The 21,357-nt window shown below is 40.9% G+C and overlaps 1 protein-coding gene and 1 long non-coding RNA gene across 2 annotated transcripts; one reads left to right on the top strand and one right to left on the bottom strand.

The window, feature by feature from the left end:
• The first annotated feature begins 4,062 nt into the window (after positions 1-4,062).
• snapc2 (small nuclear RNA activating complex, polypeptide 2) lies at positions 4,063-8,518 on the top strand. Its single transcript, XM_020491273.2, has 6 exons — positions 4,063-4,199; positions 4,584-4,822; positions 5,227-5,400; positions 5,951-6,719; positions 7,171-7,259; positions 7,663-8,518. Exons 2-6 carry the CDS (start codon positions 4,592-4,594, stop codon positions 8,269-8,271), a joined length of 1,872 nt encoding a protein of 623 aa, XP_020346862.1. The 5' UTR covers positions 4,063-4,199; positions 4,584-4,591; the 3' UTR covers positions 8,272-8,518.
• Positions 8,519-8,524: 6 nt separating this feature from the next.
• On the bottom strand, positions 8,525-10,768 carry LOC116375279 (uncharacterized). The gene is made up of 4 exons (XR_004211030.1): positions 10,719-10,768; positions 10,476-10,574; positions 10,154-10,264; positions 8,525-9,472 (listed from the first exon to the last, which is right to left on the bottom strand). It is a non-coding gene; the product is annotated as an uncharacterized LOC116375279 (long non-coding RNA).
• Positions 10,769-21,357: the final 10,589 nt, after the last annotated feature.

Here is a 21,357-nt window from a genome sequence, read left to right as displayed (position 1 = left end):
ACTTTTGGATGGAAAATGGTTTGGAAAATGAAACCTCTTGAAACTGCTTTTTATCTATCTGAACATTTTCTTCACTCTGTCTGGAAAAAAGATAATACACCTTTGCCTCTAAAATATTTGGTGTGACGGTAATGACTTAGCATTGTGCTAATGACAGAGTGTGGTGGAAATTACATTTCATATTAAACAACTGACTAAAAATAACATTTAACATTTTAATGTCACAGTTGTACGTGTTTCATTTTATTGAAGATATAGAACAGACTATTCGTTCCAATTCAAAGGTGTTCGATGGGGTTGAGGTCAGGGCTCTGTGCAGGCCAGTCAATTTCTTCCACACCGATCTCAACAAACCATTTTTGTATGCACCTCGCTTTGTGCACGGGGGCATTGTCATGATGAAACAGGAAAGGGCCTTCCCCAAACTGTTGCCACAAAGTTGGAAGCACAGAATCATCTAGAATGTCATTGCATGCTGTAGCGTTAAGATTTCCCTTCACTGCAACTAAGTGGCCTAGCCCAAAGCATGAAAAACAGCCTCAGACCATTATTCCTCCTCCACCAAACTTTACAGTTGGCACTCTGCATTGGGGCAGGTAGCGTTCTCCTGGCATCCTCCAAACCCAGATTTGTCCATCGGACTGCCAGATGGTGAAGTGTGATTGTGCATGGTGATCTTATGCTTGTGTGCGGTTGCTTGTCTCTGAAAACCTATTTCATGAAGCTCCCGGCGAACAGTTATTTTGCTGACGTTGCTTCCAGAGGCAGTTTGGAACTCTGTAGTCAGTGTTACAATGTAGGAGAGATGATTTTTACTCGCTAAGCGCTTCAGCACTTGGCGGTTTCGTCCTGTGAGCTTGTGTGGCCTAGCACTTTGCGAATGAGCCGTTGTTGCTCCTAGACATTTCCACTTCACAATAACAGCACTTACAGTTGATCAGGGCAGCTCTAGCAGGGCAGAAATTTGACAAACTGACTTGAAGGAATGGTGGCATCCTACAGTATGACGGTTCCACGTTGAAAGTCACTGAGCTCTTCCGTATGGACTATTCTACTGCCAATGTTTGTCTATGGAGATTGCATGGCTGTGTGCTCAATTGTATACACCTTTCAGCAACAGGTGTGGCTGAAAAAGCCGAATCCACTAATTTGATCCACTTATTTGAAGGCGTGAACAAATACTTATGTATATATTGCGTATGTCCTTGCCCTCTCCTTGGTTGATTTAGAGGGCATCTTACAGAAACATTTTAAATAAATAATTAAATTCAGTAATAACCATAGTAGGTCACATAAATAGACATCAAAAGCACTCAATCGTCCTATCCTAATACAACATGTAATGGTCTTATTTTGCAAATAGGTGTCCAATTTCAACTTAACCATAATCATATATGTAATTTGTTTGTCTTTTCAGGTCTTAAGGTAAGTAAAATGTATGAACTCATTACCACCATTATCACCACCACATTCTGTCCTTACCATCACAGTTATATGGTGGTAATGACGTGTGGTGGGAATGACATCTTTACAGTATTTGGTCATACTGTAAATAGCAGGGATTCTAGAATGCTAACTCCAGTTGAACAGCTAGCATACAATGTATCCTAAATACACATAATTAAAACATTATTTCAAAAATCTAACATAATTTGATACAATTATAGCCTATTTGGTAATGATGTATAAAGTCATATTTACCTTTATTTTCTATAAAAAAAAGTAGAAAATGGCTTATGCATATCTAATATATACGTAGTTTCCATTTATTTGACTCTTTTTTTAACCGCTACGGGGTGTCCCTATACCGGAATGTTTGTTGCTAACCTGCGCTAATGTGATTAGAATGACATTAGAAGTAACAGCAAACTTTCCAGGACATAGACATGTCTTATATGGGCAGAAAGCTTAAATTCCTGTTAGTCTAACTGCACTGTCCAATTTACAGTAACTATTACAGTGAAAAAAGACCATGCTATTGTTTGAGGAGTGCACAACAACAAAACACTTTTATCACAGCAACTGGTTTGATACATTCACCTCAATAATCTTGCTCTGATTTGTCATCCTGAGGGACCCAGAGATAAAATGTAGCATAGATTTGTTTGATCAAATATTTTTTTATATTCAAATGTAGGAACTAAGTTCTACAGTTTGAACCCCTGCTGTCTCTGGCTCCACACCCACCACCTAGATGTGTGAAAGTTAGTGAATGAGATAATGATCCATCATGTATGACATTCCTGGGAGTGTGTAAACTTACATTTTGTATTACCATGTCATTTTTGTATATTCTCTATTACCATGTCATTTTTGTATATTCTCTATAGTTACATACCAATTCTGCACATTTGGGCAGACTTGATACAAAATATTGTGCAGTATTGCAACGCTTCATTGGATCAATCTGAAACTTTGCACACCATCTAGTGCCAAAATGTAAATTGCACCTAAACTCCAATATTATATTATGGCATTTCTCTTGCATTTCAAAGATGATTTTTTTTTTATATTGAAAAAAAATGCTATTTTTGTTTGTATTGTCTTTTACCAGATCTAATGTGTTATATTCTCCTACATTAATTTCACATTTCTAAAACTTCAAAGTGTTCCCTTTCAAATGGTATCAAGAATATGCATATCCTTGCTTCAGGTCCTGAACTACAGGCAGTGTCACGGCTTTCTTCCTGGGAAGGAGAGGCGGACCAAAACGCAGCGTGGTTATAGTTCATGTTTTTTTTATAAGAAAACTCAAACAAACTACAAAACAATAAACGTGAAAACCGTAACAGTCCTAACTGGTGCATAAAACACAAAGACAGGAAACAATCACCCACAAAATACCCAAAGAATATGACTGCCTAAATATGGCTCCCAATCAGAGACAAAGATAAACACCTGCCTCTGATTGAGAACCAATCCAGGCAACCATAGACTTACCTAGACACCCAAAAGAACACAACCCCATAAATCTACAAAAAACCCTAGACAAGCTAAACACATAAATCACCCATTTCACACCCTGGCCTAACCAAAATAATAAAGAAAACAAAGATAACTAAGGCCAGGGCGTGACAGGCAGTTAGATTTGGGTATGTCATTTTAGGCGAAAATTGAAAAAAAGGCTCCGATCCTAAATACAACAAGTGCATTAAAAATGTTAGAATTATCAAGACTTTTATGAGTGTAGTACATACAGAATGTAAAGTGTCTGGGTGTGAGACAGGACAAAAATAGTGCAAAACAGTGAAATACAGACATGAAATACTTTAGAAAATAAAATAAAAAAACATTTTGAAAGCTGAAAAATGTAAGGTTATTTTAGTCTCTACTTAATGTGAAATAAACAAATCTAAATGAAAATGTTGTATTAAAGATCTAACCCTGAGACACATAAAGCCCCGTATTTGCAAAATCACCCACATGCAATATGCTTTGTGGACTTTTTATGATCAAATAAAGGTGCAGTGAATTTATTCTGCCACTGTGTCTTCTTATTGTCTCGGTCTCTAGGCCAATATCACATTCGCAAGGCATTTGGATAAATTATTGAACTATTACAACACATAGCAAGTAATATGGGTGGCTTTGCTTCCCCAGTGATTTTACCCACACACAGCTACTGCCTGGTGCACAAAGTAGGAAAAATACAGAAATGGTTTGTGGAGATTGGTGTGGAAGAACTTGACTGGCCTGCATAGAACCCTGACCTCAACCCCATCGAACACCTTTGGGATGAATTGGAACGTCGACTGGCTGCCAGGCCTAATCGTCCAACATCAGTGCCCGACCTCACTAACGCTCTTGTGACTGAATGGAAACAAGTCCCTGCAGTAATGTTCCAACATCTAATGGAAAGCGTTCCCAGAAGAGTGGAGGCTCCAGTCTCTTCGGGGGCGTGGGTTCGAATCCCACCGCTGCCAATGTTTTTTTCTTTGTTTAAATTTTCATGAAGAATTATATTTCATATACGACTATAATCTATGATACATTTTCTTTAATGTGCAAAAGTCACTCACATCATTACAAAATGTAGTTTGTATTTCCAGAACGCGTTTCTCGAGTGGTACATTGTTCGTACTTTTTTAACCTGCGGCAGTCCGTAGTGTATTGATTCTTGAGCAGAAAACGTGTTGTCAAGGTTAGGTATAGAAACAGAACAGGATTCACTCTTTCCGGATAAAACTCAACATTTACAGGTATCTACTTGCACTTTATCACGTCGATAACAAACTATAATTTAGGGACTGGGACAGCTTTGTAGTTAGCAAGCTAACTCTGGTCTTTCGCGCGACGACAACGAGTTGCCTCTGCACTCTTTTGTCGCGTTCCATTTTACTATATCCTTTCATCAAAGCAAATGTGTTGCTGGATAAGTTGTCTCTGTCTGTACAGGGTGCCATTACTCCAAAATAGGAAAACGACTTGAGCACTGTGTATACCGCCAGACTAGCTCTGGTCCACGCGAATACGTCAGCGCGTAACGCTAATTGGAAATCCGACGCATGCGCGTGGACCAGTGCTAGCTACGATAGCTCCTGTCTAATTGTTTGTCTTCCATCCAACTAAACGTTGCTACCTAGCTAACACAATGAAGCCGCCCTCTCGTTCTCGAATACAACCGACGCGCTATGTGAACAAGAAGACCGAAAAGACTGTCTCGAAGCGAAAACCAAAGTTCGCGTGCACGGGATGGAGTCGGACGGAGCAACAGGTCCTGCTGCGGTGCCTCAACAAGCAGAACAAGATGACTGGCGGGATTCACGGGGCAATAGACCTAGAGGCACTGCACGAAAAACTTCCCAAGCAGTCCAGAGAAGAAGTAAGTTAGCTAGAAAGTGCATTTCAAATTGAGGTCACGATCATTCATTGTGCATGTGAGAGATGTATTTCTCTCTCTCTCTGTCTGTCTCGCTGTCTCTTTATGTCTCTTTCTGTCTCTCTCTCGGTGTCTCTCTCTCTCTCTCTGTGTCTCGCTCTCTACAAGAATAGTAAACACACATTTGACAACTGGGGACATTATGTTGGTTCCCATAAGGTTAAATGCTATTTCTAGGGGGGGTTAAGGTTAGGTTTTTGGGTTAGGGAAAATAGGATGTGGAATGGGACTGAATTGTATGTCCCCACAAGGTTAGCTGCACATGACTGTGTGTGTCCAGTTCTGTATCGTACGTTCATACACAACACACCAATTAGTGTTTCTCTTCCATCCACTCTCCCTCCCAGATCCAGTCCCAGTTGGAGTCTCTGATGATGCGTGTGCTGAGAGCGGTGGTGGGCCAGGTGAAGAAGCAGAGGTCTGAGCAGAAGGCAGCCCTTAAGCCCATCCAGCTGTGGGCTGAACTGGCCCATGATATGGCTGGAGCTCTGGAGGAACCCATTACCTCAGCCTTCGCTCAGGTCTGTTCATTTATATATATTACACAATACCACGTCTTTCAAGGGAAGGTGAAAGTATCTCAAAAAGGGCAATTATGTTAGAAAACAGTGCAAACATATGGACTAAAACATCACTTGCCGGCTACCACCTGGTTACTCAACCCTGCACCTTGGAGGCTGCTGCCCTATATACATAGACATGGAATCACTGGCCACTTTAATAATGTTTACATAGTGCTTTACTCATTTCATATGTATATACTGTATTCGATTCTACTGTCAATGCCACTCTGACATTGCTCGTCCTAATATTTATATATTTCTTAATTCCATTCTTTTACTTTTAGATTTGTGTATTTGTGTGAATTGTTAGATACTACTGCTCTGTTGGAGCTAGGAACACAAGCATTTCGCTACATCTGCAATAACATCTGCTAAATATGTGTATGCGACCAATAACATTTGATTTGACTAGGCTTAAATATTTAGATGATAGTCTAGACATATTCAAGGTTGAAAGTTACAAACCCCTCTATCGCTCTCTTCCCTTCTCCCTCAATCTTCTCTCCAGATGCTAGTCATCTCAGCCACAGAGCCCGGCAGCCTGACCAACTCGGACCCGCCTCGAGAAGACTACCTCCCTAAGCAACAACGCTCCAACTTCAAGACCATCCCACCTAGACCCATACCCACCCCTATCTCCCAAAAAAACCCAGCCCCCTCAGGGGTATCTAACAGCCCTATAGTGTTTAACATTGCTTCTACACCCCAACCACCACCTGCAGTCTCTGTACCAGTCTCTGGTGTTCCTGCCACCCAGCCGTCCACAATTAACCCCGGTTCTGGCGCATCCAAACAGAGAGGCAGGACCACTACACCAGCCTCTACGGTTGGAGCCCTACCCCAGCCTGGTTGCTCTAACTCCAGCATCCTCAGTCAGATTCAAGAAGGGTCTGCCATTTCCACTCTGCTTACAGTACCAATGCCTGTACAGTCCCTTTCTGCCTCATCGTCTGGTCCTACTACAACACTGCAGTCCCAGTCGGTGGCACAAGGTGGCGCGCATGGGCAGACCATGTCCAACGTCCCTTCCACTCAGTTGGCAGTGATGTCCTCTCCTGCCTCTGCCGATGTGTCAAAACAACAACAGCCCTCTGCTGCAGCCTCCTCTATTAGGCCGCAGCCTCAGCATCCCGGGGCTGGGCCAAGGAAAAGTAAACATGCGGATGAGAACACACCTAGATACACAGGCCTGGGGAGCATTGTGGACTTTGAGAAGATCTATCGGTTCTTAAGTACGGTCCATGTGCAGAGTGAATGCTTCAAACTGACTCCTATGGGTGAGATGATAGCTATTGTTGGGGTGGGGTGTAAGTTATACACTTTTTACCTTATGACAGTCGATAATCTGGTTTCTTTCTTTCTACATGTCTTACCAGGGTTGGGGTCAATTCCATTTTAAATTCCAGTCAATTCAGAAAGTTAACCCAATTTTAATTGTTCATATTCCCATTTGAAAAGCGTTGAAGATAATTGGAATTTCTGTGTAGTTCTGGAATATACCGGGATTTAAATGGAATTGACCCCAACCCTGCTTGTTATACAACCAATTGCTTGTAAAGATGCATTTGGGTCAAGAGGATAACACATTAGAAGAGCACTAGGCTATTTCCAATGTGGTCAACATGCTCTGTCACATTCATATGTTGCAAAAAGATTGGCCAGTCTGTCCCATTTCCTCATCATAATCTTCTTCTTGTTCCTGTTCTTCTGTGACTTCTTTTTCCCCAGAAAGTGCTATAATACTGGACCTGCTGATGTCTCTGCCTGAAGAGCTCCCCCTCCTGGACTGTGCCAGACTGCAGCACCACTTGCTCCAGGTACTGTACACTCAACTACAGATCTAAGATCAGATTGCCCAGCTGATCTAGGATCAGTTTAGCTTTTTAATTCATAATGAATAAGACCTGGGACTTTATCCACAAAGTATTAGTGCAGCTCTATGATCAGTTTAGCTTTTTAATTTAGCAAGGAATAAGAGTTGGGACCTGATCCTAGATCAGCACTCCAACTTTGAGACCCTTTGTGAGTACGGGCCCAGGCCTAGAATTGCGGATGGGTCATAGATCTCCACCTCACTCATTTCTGTGTGAGGGAGTTTGCCCTTTTGCTAGTCAGACCTCTCCGCCATCTTACGTTTTCTCTTTTTAATATATTCTTTCCACCATCTCTCCCTTTTGAGATATATTTGACAACATTACTCTGTTTTCTTCTCACCCATAGGTCCATGAACGGTTCTCAGCCCCGGTTCCCAAAGTGACCCAGGAGGGCACCGGTACTGGGAGGCCCTGGTCCTCAGCAGCGGGAGATCAAAGAAGACAAGATGGAGCAACAGATGGAGGAGCAATACTTGTTGCTGTGACAACGCCCCCAAGTCTAGATGCTGGTGACAAGGTGGGGGCCCCACTTCAAGTACAACAGGGGAGTCAGTTAGAAGGAGGAAGAGGTGTTGCTATTAGTGGAATCCCAGATGGTCTGGGAAGTGATGGGATGGAATGCACCTCAACCAATCAGGGTGTGGCTGCAACGGTGGTGCCTGCCAACCTGGTCGCCGTGTGTTCCAATTCCGTTGCTAAGGATGGGGCTGTGCCGTTGCAGGGGAATACAGAGGAAAGAGCGGGAACTGAGACTGTCGCGCCTTCACAGGGCAATGGACAAGCCCAGGGACAAACGCCCTCGACCAATGACACGTCAGCAAAGTCAGGGAAGGCTACGCAAAGAAAATCTGACTGGGAGAAGGCGGGACTCTGTCCCCTTAACCCCTTCATGGTGCCTTTGAAACTGTTGGCACGGAAACAGATCCAGTCGCTGGATGAGGTTGTGTTACAGTAGCCTCCATTTTGTTTTATATTTTGAGACGGAAAAAACAAAATAGCTGACAACTTGAGGAATTCATAGAATGTTCTAAAAGCCTTGGATTAGTACAGCAGTACTTAAGTTCTTTAATTAGAAATGTCTCACTTTAACCTTCATTCATGGTTCATTTGATTGTGGTTTGTCATTTTTGGTTGCTTTGATATTATGCAGTTTTCAAAAATGAGTCAGGAAATAAATCTTTGTTTTTATTACACATTTCAAAGATGTTTTGAGTGTTCAATATCTGTTCTCTGTATACAGACACGTTGTTAGGCCATGTTATTATATACATGTGATATTACAACATTATTCATTAGCTTTAGTACCAACGTTAAAAATGAGTACTGCTAATTGTCAAACTGGCATAAGTTGCATCATATCATTGGTAAAACAGTTTTTGCTGTTTCATTCAGTCTTCGCTCCCAAAGAGGAGACCTTCCAATACAGATCTTGTTCCAGTCTGTTTTTTTCCCGGTGGTTGATGAAACACTGATTTAAAGGATGAGCCAAGACATCTCAGTGACTTTATCTCCGGTCTGCTGATCATAAACGGTCAGGCAATATTGAAAAAAGGTATTTAAGTATGGAATAGGTTTTTAAAGTCAACATTAGCTCCTCCATAGTATCCCTATGTAGTAATTTACCATGAAAGTACACCAGTTTATAAAGTGCAACCACAGTATAATGTATTTTACAGCTTTTTTTAACCGGTTGAATGACAATGTAGCCCACTTGTCAAACTCAAGGCCCGCGAGCCTATACAATCTGAAAATGTTTTTTTTTTTGTCGCAGCAAAACGATGTCAATCGACATTGAAATTACTAAGACCAAATCAAAAGTTTGTAGAAATGATATTGGACTTTCATTTATAGTCTCTTCACTTTTGTCCAGCTTGCTAACAGTCATTGAAATGAAAGCTAGACATTCTGGGAGCATCAGAAATTCCAAAAGCGCTAGACTACTTTTTGCAAATTTTGACGACAAAGAAATACAGTATATAATACATTTTAAATGCGGCATTCTGTCCTTCTTTCCGCCTTTGATTGGCTGCCAGGGTCACTCAATGCAAAACGTTGCCCTGAAGAGGTTGGTCGGTTCAGGTGTTTGTATGTCTTGTATGGCGTCCCTATCAGCCCACCAGGAACTGGTAGCTGGTCTCAAATCTCTCCCTGGACACCTTTTTATAGGAGAAGAAAGAGTAAGAACAAAGCTTTACTGTCCAATTTTATTTATCATATTTTTGTTGCTTTTTAACCCCTTGAGAAAGTGTTTAAGTGACTTGCTCAAGGGGCACAATGTCAGGAGATGGCATCTAGTATAGCTTGAATAGAATCCCCAACTGTGCCTGTGTTCCATGGTAGGGAGACATTGGAGGAGTCTGCCTCGTACTGCAAGCCCACTCGGCCACCATAAGGTGGGTTAGGGTTATACACAAGTAATCCAAGGCTTAAAAATCCTTATTTGACCTTTCTCCTCCCTTTCATCAACACTGGTTGAAGTGGATTTAACAAGTGATATCAATTAGGGAATCACAGCTTTCACCTGGTCAGTCTATGTCATGGAAAAAGCAGCTGTTCCTAATGTTTTGTACACTGTGTATATGGAAATAGTTTAGTGACAAAAAGAAAAGGTTACGATAAAAAAACATCCTGATCTTATGTTTCTCAGATATGTCTCAATTAAAAAAAATGTTTTTTGGACTCTGTTTTTCCATGTATGAGTCTGTTATTCAATACATTTCTAGGGGCTAATAGCATTGCGTCAAATTCAATGTTTCGTCCAATAATTTGACTCCAGGGGGTTAAAACACAATTATAGCAACAACCTATGATAGCAGAGCAAGCTTTAGACAGTTTACCTGTTAGGACCGTGGTACTACTTGAACCAACCAAGTCGCCACTCGAAGTTGGCCTGTCGGGCCACTCAAAGTCGTCCTCCAGCCACTGGTTCAGTATGGATGTCTTTAGCCCTGATATGAAGGAAAGGGAGGAGTGGGGACTTAGTTAACTGAAATAACTTATTTACATAAGCATCCAGACCCTTTGCTATGAGACTCGAAATTGAGCTCCGGTGCATCCTGTTTCCATTGATCATCCTTGAGATGTTTCTACAGTACAACTTGATTGGAGTCCACCTGCGGTAAATTCAATTGATTGGACATGATTTGGAAAAACACATACCTGTCAGTGACAGTGCATGTCAGAGCAAAACCCCTGCCACCCCTGCCACTTTCCGAAGGCATTGTAGATCAACTGTATCTGTTTATACTTCAATGGTCTCTGTAGTTAATTGACAGGAAAAAGAACAACAACTTGACCTTTTAATTATTATTATTTATTTTTTACATTTAAGGAAATGTGGTTACATACAGTGGGGAAAACAAGTATTTGATACACTGCCGATTTTGCAGGTTTCCTACTTACAAAGCATGTAGAGGTCTGTAATTTTTACTTCAACTGTGAGAGACGGAATCTGAAACAAAAATCCAGAAAATCACATTGTATGATTTTTAAGTAATTAATTAACATTTTATTGCATGACATAAGTATTTGATCACCTACCAACCAGTTAGAATTCCGTCTCTCACAGACCTGTTAGTTTTTCTTTAAGAAGCCCTCCTGTTCTCCACTCATTACCTTTATTAATTGCACCTGTTTGAACTCGTTACCTGTATAAAAGACACCTGTCCACACACTCAATCACACAGACTCCAACCTCTCCACAATGGCCAAGACCAGAGAGCTGTGTAAGGACATCAGGGATAAAATTGCAGACCTGCACAAGGCTGGGATGGGCTACAGGACAATAGGCAAGCAGCTTGGTGAGAAGGCAACAACTGTTGGCGCAATTATTAGAAAATGGAAGAAGGTCAAGATGACGGTCAATCACCCTCGGTCTGGGGCTCCATGCAAGATCTCACCTCATGGGGCATCAATGATCATGAGGAAGGTGAGGGATCAGCCCAGAACTACACAGCAGGACCTGGTCAATGACCTGAAGAGAGCTGGGAACACAGTCTCAAAGAAAACCATTAGTAACACACTACACCATCATGGATTAAAATCCTGCAGCTCACGCAAGGTTCCCCTGCTCAAGCCAGCGCATGTCCAGGCCCATCTGAAGATTGCCAATGACCATCTGGATGATCCAGAGGAGGAATGGGAGAAGGTCATGTGGTCTGATGAGACAAAAATATAGTTTTTTGGTCAAAACTCCACTCGCTGTGTTTGGTGGAAGAAGAAGGATGAGTACAACCCCAAGAACACCATCCCAATTGTGAAGCATGGAGGTGGAAACATTCTTTGGGGATGCTTTTCTGCAAAGGGGACAGGACGACTACACCGTGTTGAGGGGAGGATGGACGGTGCCATGTATCGCGAGATCTTGGCCAACAACCTCCTTCCCTCAGTAAGAGCATTGAAGATGGGTCATGGCTGGGTCTTCCAGCATGACAACGACCCTAAACACACAGCCAGGGCAACTAAGGAGTGGCTCCGTAAGAAGCATCTCAAGGTCCTGGAGTGGCCTAGCCTGTCTCCTGACCTGAACCCAATAGAAAATCTTTGGAGGGAGCTGAAAGTCCGTATTTCCCAGCGACAGCCCCGAAACCTCAAGGATCTGGAGAAGGCCTGTATGGAGGAGGGGGCCAAAATCCCTGCTGCAGTGTGTACAAACCTGGTCAAGAACTACAGGAAACGTATGATCTCTCTAATTGCAAACAAAGGTTTCTGTACCAAATATTAAGTTCTGCTTTTCTGATGTATCAAATACTTATGTCATGCAATAAAATGCAAATTAATTGCTTAAAAATCATACAATGTGATTTTCTGGATTTTGTTTTAGATTCCATCTCTCACAGTTGAAGTGTACCTATAAAAAATTACAGATCTCAACATGCTTTGTAAGTAGGAAAACCTGCAAAATCAGCAGTGTATCATAAACTTGTTCTCCCCACTGTAGATCAACCAGGACAGCATATTGTGTAGAGATAGGTAGTAATATCACTAGAGAGTTTTTCCTGGTAAGGTCATGTGATCCCTTACCCACAGTCACAGTTGTTGGAGGTGTAGGTCCAGATGTGGCGGGACGAGGAGAGGTCAATGGAGGAGATGTAGTTGGATTGGATGTAGTAGATGGTGTGGTCGGCCTAGTTGGGGTAGTTAGAAGAGGTGTGGTCGGGATGGTTAGAGAGGGTGTTGTGGTTATTGCTTCAGTTGTTGTTGATGCCGTGCTAGTTAAAGACTAACCTGTAACTTCAGGGGGTACTGTTGTGTGACCAGAAGTGAATGTGTAAGTTGTATTTTCGGTTCCCTGGGTAGATGAGAGCCCAATGGAAGTGCCTGATATTTGCCTCTCTGTGACTTCTGAAGTTTGTTTAATTGTAGTGGCAGGCTCACTGGGAACCACAGAAGGTGTTGAGGGAATTGTTTCCAGCGTACCATTTGTTGCTGACACTTTTTTCCTCACAGAATTAGCCATATTTGCTTTGAGTTTGTTTGGTATCACCCACGTTTCTGATGTTGTAATCCTATCTGATAATGGAAAATTGTTCTCTTAAGATGTAATATAAAACCAGTTGATGAGGTTGGATTTTCTGTAGTTACGGGTGTAGATAATCAGTCATTAGTACAGTTTTGTAATAGTTTTATGACAGTATCATAGTATGTATGCATTGCAATCTACAAGGTTCTATGGCCATCAAAGCATGGCAAAACGAACTAGAGTTTCTGTATGACACTCCCAGCAGGAGTCTACTGAATTACCTTTATAGTCGGGCGGCAGGGCAGCCTAGTGGTTAGAGCGTTGGACTAGTAACTGAAAGGTTGCAAGTTCAAATCCCTGAGCTGACAAGGTTTGTTAACCCACTGTTCCTAGGCCGTCACTGAAAATAAGAATTTGTTCTTAACTGACTTGCCTAGTTAAATAAAGGTAAAATACATTTTTAAAAATAAAAATGGACATAATCAAAATAGTCCAAATTGGTAAAGTGAAATAAAAAAATAAAACAATTAATTGTTTAAATGTAAAAAAAATTTAGGCGGAAAAGTGGTGCGTGCATATGTATTCACCACTTTGCTTTGATGCCCCTAAATAAGCTCTGGTGCAACCAATGTCGTGGAAATTTCCTGTATTACCAAATCATGAGAGAGCAAACCACACATAAGTCAGAGTTATCATAAAGTCCATCTTTAATTATATGAGCTTCACCATAGCACTGTGACTCTCAGATCAATTCAGTGTCTATAAATGAATTCTCTGAGAGTCTCAACATAATGGCAACTGAGATCCTTAACAGCAAAGATCCACCCCCTAGTCGACATGACAAACCACAGGTCTTTAGGAACATTACACAAAGAAAGACTTTACTTCAGAGAGGAGTATCCCATAGCCAGACAGCATTGGCTATAAATTATCGTTCAGTTTGGTCTCCTAAACAAAGCTCTTATCTCGTTCTTGGTACCACTTAGGACCAAGACATTACCTCATCCAATGGCATATATCAATTGTCAATATCTAGATACTCCCATAAAAAATACAACCCCTCCTGGACAAGCTTACAGAGAGGAGTGACTGGCACACAGACATTGTGGAGCCACCTAACTGGTTCCCCATTAATCACACCATCCCTTCACATGGTTTAGGAATAGTTACATACACATTCACAGATAAGACTAACCCGACCTCTCCCCTCTCTGGGCCCAAGTAACTTTCCCACATAAGCATGCTTATGAAAATTAATAAAACATCTTATTTATAAATGTTACCTAAAGGATTCTGATTCTGCCACGACACCAATTACCTTCAGAAGTCACATAATTAGTTAAATAAAGTCTAACTGTGTGCAATCTAAGTGTCACATGATCTGTCACATGAGCTCAGTATATATATGCCTGTTCTGAAAGGTCTGCAACACCACTAAGCAAGTGGCACCACCAAGCAAATGGCACAATGAAGACCAAGGAGCTCTCCAAACAGGTCAGGGACAAAGTTGTGGAGAAGTACAGATCAGGGTTGGGTTATAAAAAATATCAGAAACTTTGAACATCCCACGGAGCACCATTAAATCCATTATTAAAATTTGAAAGAATTTGGCACCACAACAAACCTGCAAAGAGAGGGCCGCCCACCAAAACTCACGGACCGGGCAAGGAGGGTATTAGTCAGAGAGGCACAAAGAGAGCAAAGTTAACCCTGAAGGAGCTGCAAATCTCCACTGCAGAGATTGGAGTATCTGTCCATAGGAACACTTTAAGCCGTACATTCTACAGAGCTGGGCTTTACAGAAGAGTGGCCAGAAAAAAATACATTGCTTAAAGAAAACAATAAGCAAACATGTTTGGTGTTCGCCAAAAGGCATGTGGGAGACTCCCCAAACATATGGAAGAAGGTACTCTGGTCAGATGAGACTAAAATTGAGCTTTTTGGCCATCAAGGAAAATGCTATGTCTGGCGCAAACCCAACACCTCTCATCACCCTGAGAACACCATCCCCACAGTGAAGCATGGTGGTGGCAGGGATGTTTTTCATCGGCAGGGACTGGGAAACTGGTCAGAATTGAAGGAATGATGGATGGCGCTAAATACAGGGAAATTCTTGAGCGAAACTTGTTTCAGTCTTCCATAGATTTGAGACTAGGCCGGATTTTCATCTTTCAGCGGGACAATGACCCTAAGTATACTGCTAAAGCAACACTCGAGTGGTTTAAGGGGAAACATTTAAATGTCTTGGAATGGCCTAGTCAATGCCCAGACCTCAATCCAATTGAGAATCTGTGGTATGACTTAAAGATTGCTGTACACCAACGGAACCCATCCAACTTGAAGGAGGTGGAGCAGTTTTGCCTTGAAGAATGGGCAAAAATCCCAGTGGCTAGATGTGCCAAGCTTATAGAGACATACCCCAAGATACTTGCAGCTGTAATTGCTGCAAAAGGTGGCTCTACAAAGTATTGACTTTGGGGTGGGTGAATAGTTATGCACACTCAAGTTCTGTTTTTTTGTCTTCATGTTTGTTTCAAAATAAAATAAAATATTTTGCATCTTCAAAGTAGTAGGCATGTTGTGTAAATCAAATGACACACCCCTCCCAAAAAAATCTATTTTTATTCCAGGTTGTAAGGCAACAAAATAGAAAAAATGCCAAGGGGGTTGAATACTTTCGCAAGCCACTGTATGCTCATAACATTGGATGTAGCACAGCTGTCTTAGGTCTTTCTCCATGTACACATCTATGGTCACTCTGCAGAAACAGCCGTTCCTGACCTATGAGCTGTTCTGGTTTTGACAAACGCTTACTTTTTATGTTTATTGTATGTTTGCCTATAGTTTGACCAGTGCTTAATTTGTAAACCGTGAGTTTCCTGGACAAAAAGTTATGCCAGAGAGTAGTAACCTGGGGGTATTTTAGGTACCAGAACACAGGAGTTTTTTCTCGACCTTTATAATAAATCATTGCATAGTGGCATAAAGCAGTTAGAGTTGAGGCGCTTACAGAAGTTGCACGGATGGGATTTTTTTTTTGAATTTCATGCAATTCTACGTCATTTGACATGACTGGAGACACACAAATGATCTAAATGACAGGCTATTTTGACTCTGAGATCAATTAAAACGACCTTGTCTTGAATCCATCAATAGCCTAGGCATAGGTGTGTAGAGACACACATATTGTACAATATGGAGAGGAAATTATAGTCCTAAAAAAATATCCAGTTTCACTAGCTCACCCAATTACAAGCATACCCATAACATGATGCGTCCACCACTATGCTTAAAAATATGGAGAGTGGTACTCTGTAATGTGTTGCATTGGGTTTTCCAAAAACATAACACTTTGTATTCAGGACAAGAATTTAATTATGCTTTGCCACATTTTTTGCAGTATTTCTTTAGTGTCTTGTTGCAAACAGGATGCATGTTTTGGAATATTTTCATTCTGTATTAGGCTTCCTTCTTTTCACTCTGTCAATTAGGTTAGTGTTGTGGAGTAACTACAATGTTGTTGATCAATTGTCCGTTTTCTCCTATCACAGCCACTAAACTCTGTAACTGTTTTAAAGTCACCTGTGGCCTTATGGTGAAATCTTTAAAACGGTTTCCTTCCTCTCCAGCAACTCAGTTAAGAAGGACAGCTGTATTGATACACCATCCAAAGTGTAATTAATAACCTCACCATGCTCAAAGGGATATTCAATGTCTGCTTTTGTTTGTACCCATCTACCAATAGGTGCCCTTCTTTGCGAGGCATTGGAAAACCTGCCTGGTCTTTGTGATTGAATCTGTGTTTTAAATGCACTGCTCGACTGAGGGACCTTATAGATAATTGTATGTGTGGGGTACAGAGATGGGGTATTAATATAAAGAATCATGTTATACACTATTCATGCAACTTATTATGTGACTTGTTAAGCAACTTTTGACTCTTGAACTTATTTAGGCTTGCCATACCAAAGAGGTTGAATACTGTACTCATTGACTCAAGATATTTCAGATTTTAATTTTTAATTAATCATTTGTAAACATTTCAAAAAACATAATTCAACTTTGACATGATGGGTTATTGTCTGTAGGCCAGTGACAAAAAAATCTCAATTTAAATTCAGGCTGTAACACAACAAAATGTGGAACATGTCAAGGGTTGTGAATACTTTCTAATGGCACTGTACATATTTAGCTTCCAGTCAATGTATTTATACCAGGTTGAGAGTCTCATCTTTCAGATACAATTAGAACTGAGTTGGTTAGTTAGTTAGTAGACCAATAAGACAGAGAGTTCCAAATAGCAAATTTTCCCCTACCCAGTCAGACCAACTCCCAGGCAGTCCTAGCAAAATTCTTGCTTGAGAAATTGCTCTTTTCTAAGAAGCTATGTTTGTTTCTTTTTCACCATTCTAATTGGGGGGGGGGGGGACACAGGAATGTACCTAACTGTTACCCAAAAACATCTGTATTGGACTTTTAAACTCAAAATATGTTTGCACTTTTTGGGTTAAATGTAATTTAAAATCACACGAAGCATAGAAAAGGTAAAGCATTTTCCATTCAAATGCATTCAGTATGGGATCATACCTATAACTGCCATCAATAGTAGAAAACACCATAGTATATCCATAGCATGGGTTCTCTTGAGACCCATGATTGCTCAGGGGCAGACGCTATGTTAACATGACATTCAACAAGAGCTGAGGTGCATATTACGCTGTATATACAATGACTTAGAAGTGACTAAAGGGAGGTGGTCTGTGTCAAACGAGCTGTTGCTTCAATATTTAACCATCACCTCTCTTTGATCTCTAAATAGGATTTATTATAGCCTTGGTGTGAGGACAGGAGGGAAGTGATGCGATGGCAAGGCAATAAATAAGAGATATGTAGCTCCAATGGAGCTACCATTGTAGAAGATAACAAAGGGTTGTAAATTGTATAGCTTGTTATTCACATGCGGAAATAAACGTTCTTCGTACCTTATTTTTATTTTTTTAATCTCTGCAACCAACCAACCGATCAACGCTCTAGATGCAAGGACTGACAGTCCATGACAACCACATGATTTTTTTAACCATGTTTTGAAGCTATACCTTGTTTGTTTACAATGGAATGGATGGACAAATGCATTAATTAATTAATGAATGTGTCTTGTTTTGGATTCAAGGTTTCCAGCAAGACAATAACCCCAAGCACTAATCAAAATCCACCCCAAAAATTGTTAATTGACCACATAATCAACATTTTGCAATGGCCATCTCAGTTTCCAGGCTTGAAACCCATTGAAAACCTGTGGTTTGAATTGAAGAGGGCAGTCCATAAGGAATTGTGTAAGATCCATCCCAACGTGTTCTCCAATCTCATAAAACATTTGAAGAAAAGGCTCCGTGTTGTTATCCTCGCAAGGGGAGGTTGCTAGAGTATTGAACATTTTGACCCCTATATTCCTGAGACATTTTTTTGTATTACTTGTTAAACATCTCTTTTTCTGAGCAATTGTATTAGTATAATTAGCATAGAATATAGCTCAGTATTTGTATTCTTTATTTTTATCAAGGGTGCCAATAACTATGGACCTGACTGCATATGACTCTGCAACACTACAGCACAAGAGGGTTCCAATGCAATCCAACACATTTATACTCCCTTGTAAATTAACTTAATTTTTATCAACGGTTTCGCAGTAATTGAGTGGAATCAGCTGTGAATTTGTCAAGTGTCCATGAGAAAGTTCACTGTGACTTCTGTTGATCCTGCAGTTACTGCAAGCCGTCCTTTGCCAGGTCCATCTACAGGAAACACTTGCTCACACTCTCAATTGTATCTCTGTTGTTTGGTTTATCACGCTCCCAATATCTAATAAGAAGCAGAATGTGATACTCAACTCATGCGATTCCTCCATGGCAAACTCGCTGACAATGTCTTTTCAACACAAGTAATTATTTCACACAGGTCAATCCCGTCTGTTAAAGTTTTACAACACTGACATGAGATAGTACTAGGGCTGTTACGGTGACCATATTACCGCCACACCGGCAGTCACGAGTCATGAGCGCAGTCACATTTAGACACGGTAACTAGGCTTCTCCACTCTCTGATGCTGCTGAGATGGTCATTAGTAGCCTCTCAAACTTGCTGACTGCCTGGCACTCAGCACTCTATTGTCCCTCAAATCACTCTGACATCATTGCAAATGTTTTCGCTTTACCTGGCATGAATGTGAACCACAGGAAAAGCGTCCTCCATTCCCTATATAAATGCATAGATGACATGTTCTTTTATTCCCATGTTCCTGTTCCGAGACAGGTGCATGATAATGGTCCATTCTAAATCCAAAGTAATTTGACATATATAATATTTAGTATGTGTAAAGACAGGGGCGCAACTTTAGTTTTAGAAGTGGGGAGGTGGGGGGGGGGGGGGGGGGGGGGGTAACCTGGCAAGGGGTCTGCCCTCAGAATTTTGGGGGGCATCTATAGCTCATTTCCTGCATTTCTAGGACTGGTCCCAACTAAAATAAAATCTTAGTCCACCAATAGTAGTCTGAATTTATGAATTTAGAATCTATCGCATCCCACAACTGTCCCAGAGTATGTTTGGAATATTTATTTATTGCACAGAAGGACAAGTTGACCAATAGAATATGTCAACTTTTGTACTATGGGGGAATAGGCAAAACGTCCACTTTGACTGCAAAAGGCATGGATTTTTTTAGGTTACATTGTGGCCACACTAGGGGCATGCCGCTGGGATATTTGAAGCCTGGTGAGAATATTATCAAGTGCTTGTGCACAAGAAACAAATCAGAGCTCATGCCTTTCATGCAACTTTTTCAAATCATCATTAGAATTGCCTCACGCAGCATTAGAATGTATTAAAAATCTAAACATATATCCCAACGTTTGTATCACAACTAAAGTTGCATGAATTAAGCCTATAGGAGGACCTGTTTATTTGTTAACCACTCAACACAGAATAGCCGCGTGTGTGTGTGTGACGATCGGTGCTGCTTAAGACTATGGAGGATTTAAAAAAATTGTTATGAGCATGTTCTTATTTCTATTACAGCATATTGGGTGACTGTCATTCATATTCCATTCACCCAGCTCAATATTACATCAATAGTTTTAGGCTCCTACATGATATTCGATTTTTCCTATACCTATCATGAGGTTGCTTCAACCTAGTCTTAAAAATGGCGCCACTTTGGTTTTAGAAGTGGTGGTGGGGGGGGGGGGGGGGGGGGGGGGGGGTCTGTGGTACTTTTCCCCAGAATTTTTGTTGGAATCAAAAGCAAATGTCCTTAATTTTTACACAATCCAATATGCCGCCTCCATATAGAAGATTTTCAGCCAGACCGACCAGCCAGCCCAAGCCCCCTGCACGCCCGACCCCCATCAGTCTAGTAATAACTTAACTCTCTCCCAATACAATTTCCTTCCCAGTTCACCTCTTTTAGTGTTTTTAATTCCCAAGGGAAAGGTTTGGAAACAAAAAAAACACCTCAAATATACATTAACACACAGAAATAGCACATCCTCCATAGGACTGAGCAGCCCAGCCTCTAGGGATTGCCTAAATAGGAATCTCCCCTGACTTGGGCATGTTTTCAATACAGACTCCTTTAGTCGTACTGAAATTCCATATAAGGCACCAGACCTTATGAAAGTTGCTCAGTATACCCTTAATCTTGTAATAAATCACATCTAGTGACACATAACTTGACATTGTGGGAGGATAACCAACCTTCCAATTAATGGCAATGCTTTTCTTAGCTGCTATAAATGCTTGGTTACACAGTTTCTTCAGATAACAGTCCCCAGTATCAACATTTCCAAGCAAACAAAAACAGGGTGATTTCACCTCCTGATGATTATGATGACTGACCGTGTTCGAACAAAAAAAACAATGAATAATGCTCTCTATCCATCTGTCTCTCGTCTGCAGGTGTGTTTTGATGTGAGAGAGGAAGCCAGTCCCGTCATCGCCACCTCACCCACTCTTAAGATAACCTTCAGGCCAACTGGGGGCCCAAGGCTGGTTAGGAGACACCGCTAGAGACACTGTAATTAATTGTGTTGAACTGAGAGAATATTAGGGTAGCACTGTAATTCATGAATCATATGCTGTCTGCCTCTGTTCTTACCTCTTTCCCTTTCTGTCTTCTCCACCTCGTCTTTCTTCCTCGTTTTATAATGCACACCATATGTGCATTGAAGTATAGATTGAACTTGTATTTATAATATAATATTACAATTATCATAATTATAATGCATGTATTATGTATTTATAACACCTGGATAATTAATGTATTTCAATAAAGTGTTTCACATTCTCCACTTGTTGAAATTAAGTATCACATTTAAATACTATGAAGGGAGTTAGATATGCATAGGTTTTCTTTCTGTATATATGAATTACAAATCAGCCTTTACTTAAATCATGTTTCTAGTCTATTGCATAGTTACAATGTGTAATCATTGATGTCCCAGGAGCAGGAGTGGTAAACACTGTTGAAGTGTATAATTGTCAGTCATACATGCAGACACAGCATCATTCAAAGAATGGAGATTGATA

The sequence above is a fragment of the Oncorhynchus kisutch genome, linkage group LG9, assembly GCF_002021735.2.
Source record: "Oncorhynchus kisutch isolate 150728-3 linkage group LG9, Okis_V2, whole genome shotgun sequence".
NCBI classification, from domain to species: Eukaryota; Metazoa; Chordata; class Actinopteri; order Salmoniformes; family Salmonidae; genus Oncorhynchus; species Oncorhynchus kisutch.
The sequence above is the reverse complement of the archived record's forward strand: the minus strand, read 5'-3'. Positions and strand labels throughout refer to the sequence as shown.

Coding starts and splice junctions, on each gene's coding strand:
- snapc2 (XM_020491273.2), top strand. CDS start 4,592: ATGAAGCCGCCCTCTCGTTCTCGAATACAACCGACGCGCTATGTGAAC. Junction 6,720..7,170: donor CTTCAAACTGACTCCTATGG/GTGAGATGATAG, acceptor CTTTTTCCCCAG/AAAGTGCTATAATACTGGAC. Junction 7,260..7,662: donor TGCAGCACCACTTGCTCCAG/GTACTGTACACT, acceptor TCTCACCCATAG/GTCCATGAACGGTTCTCAGC.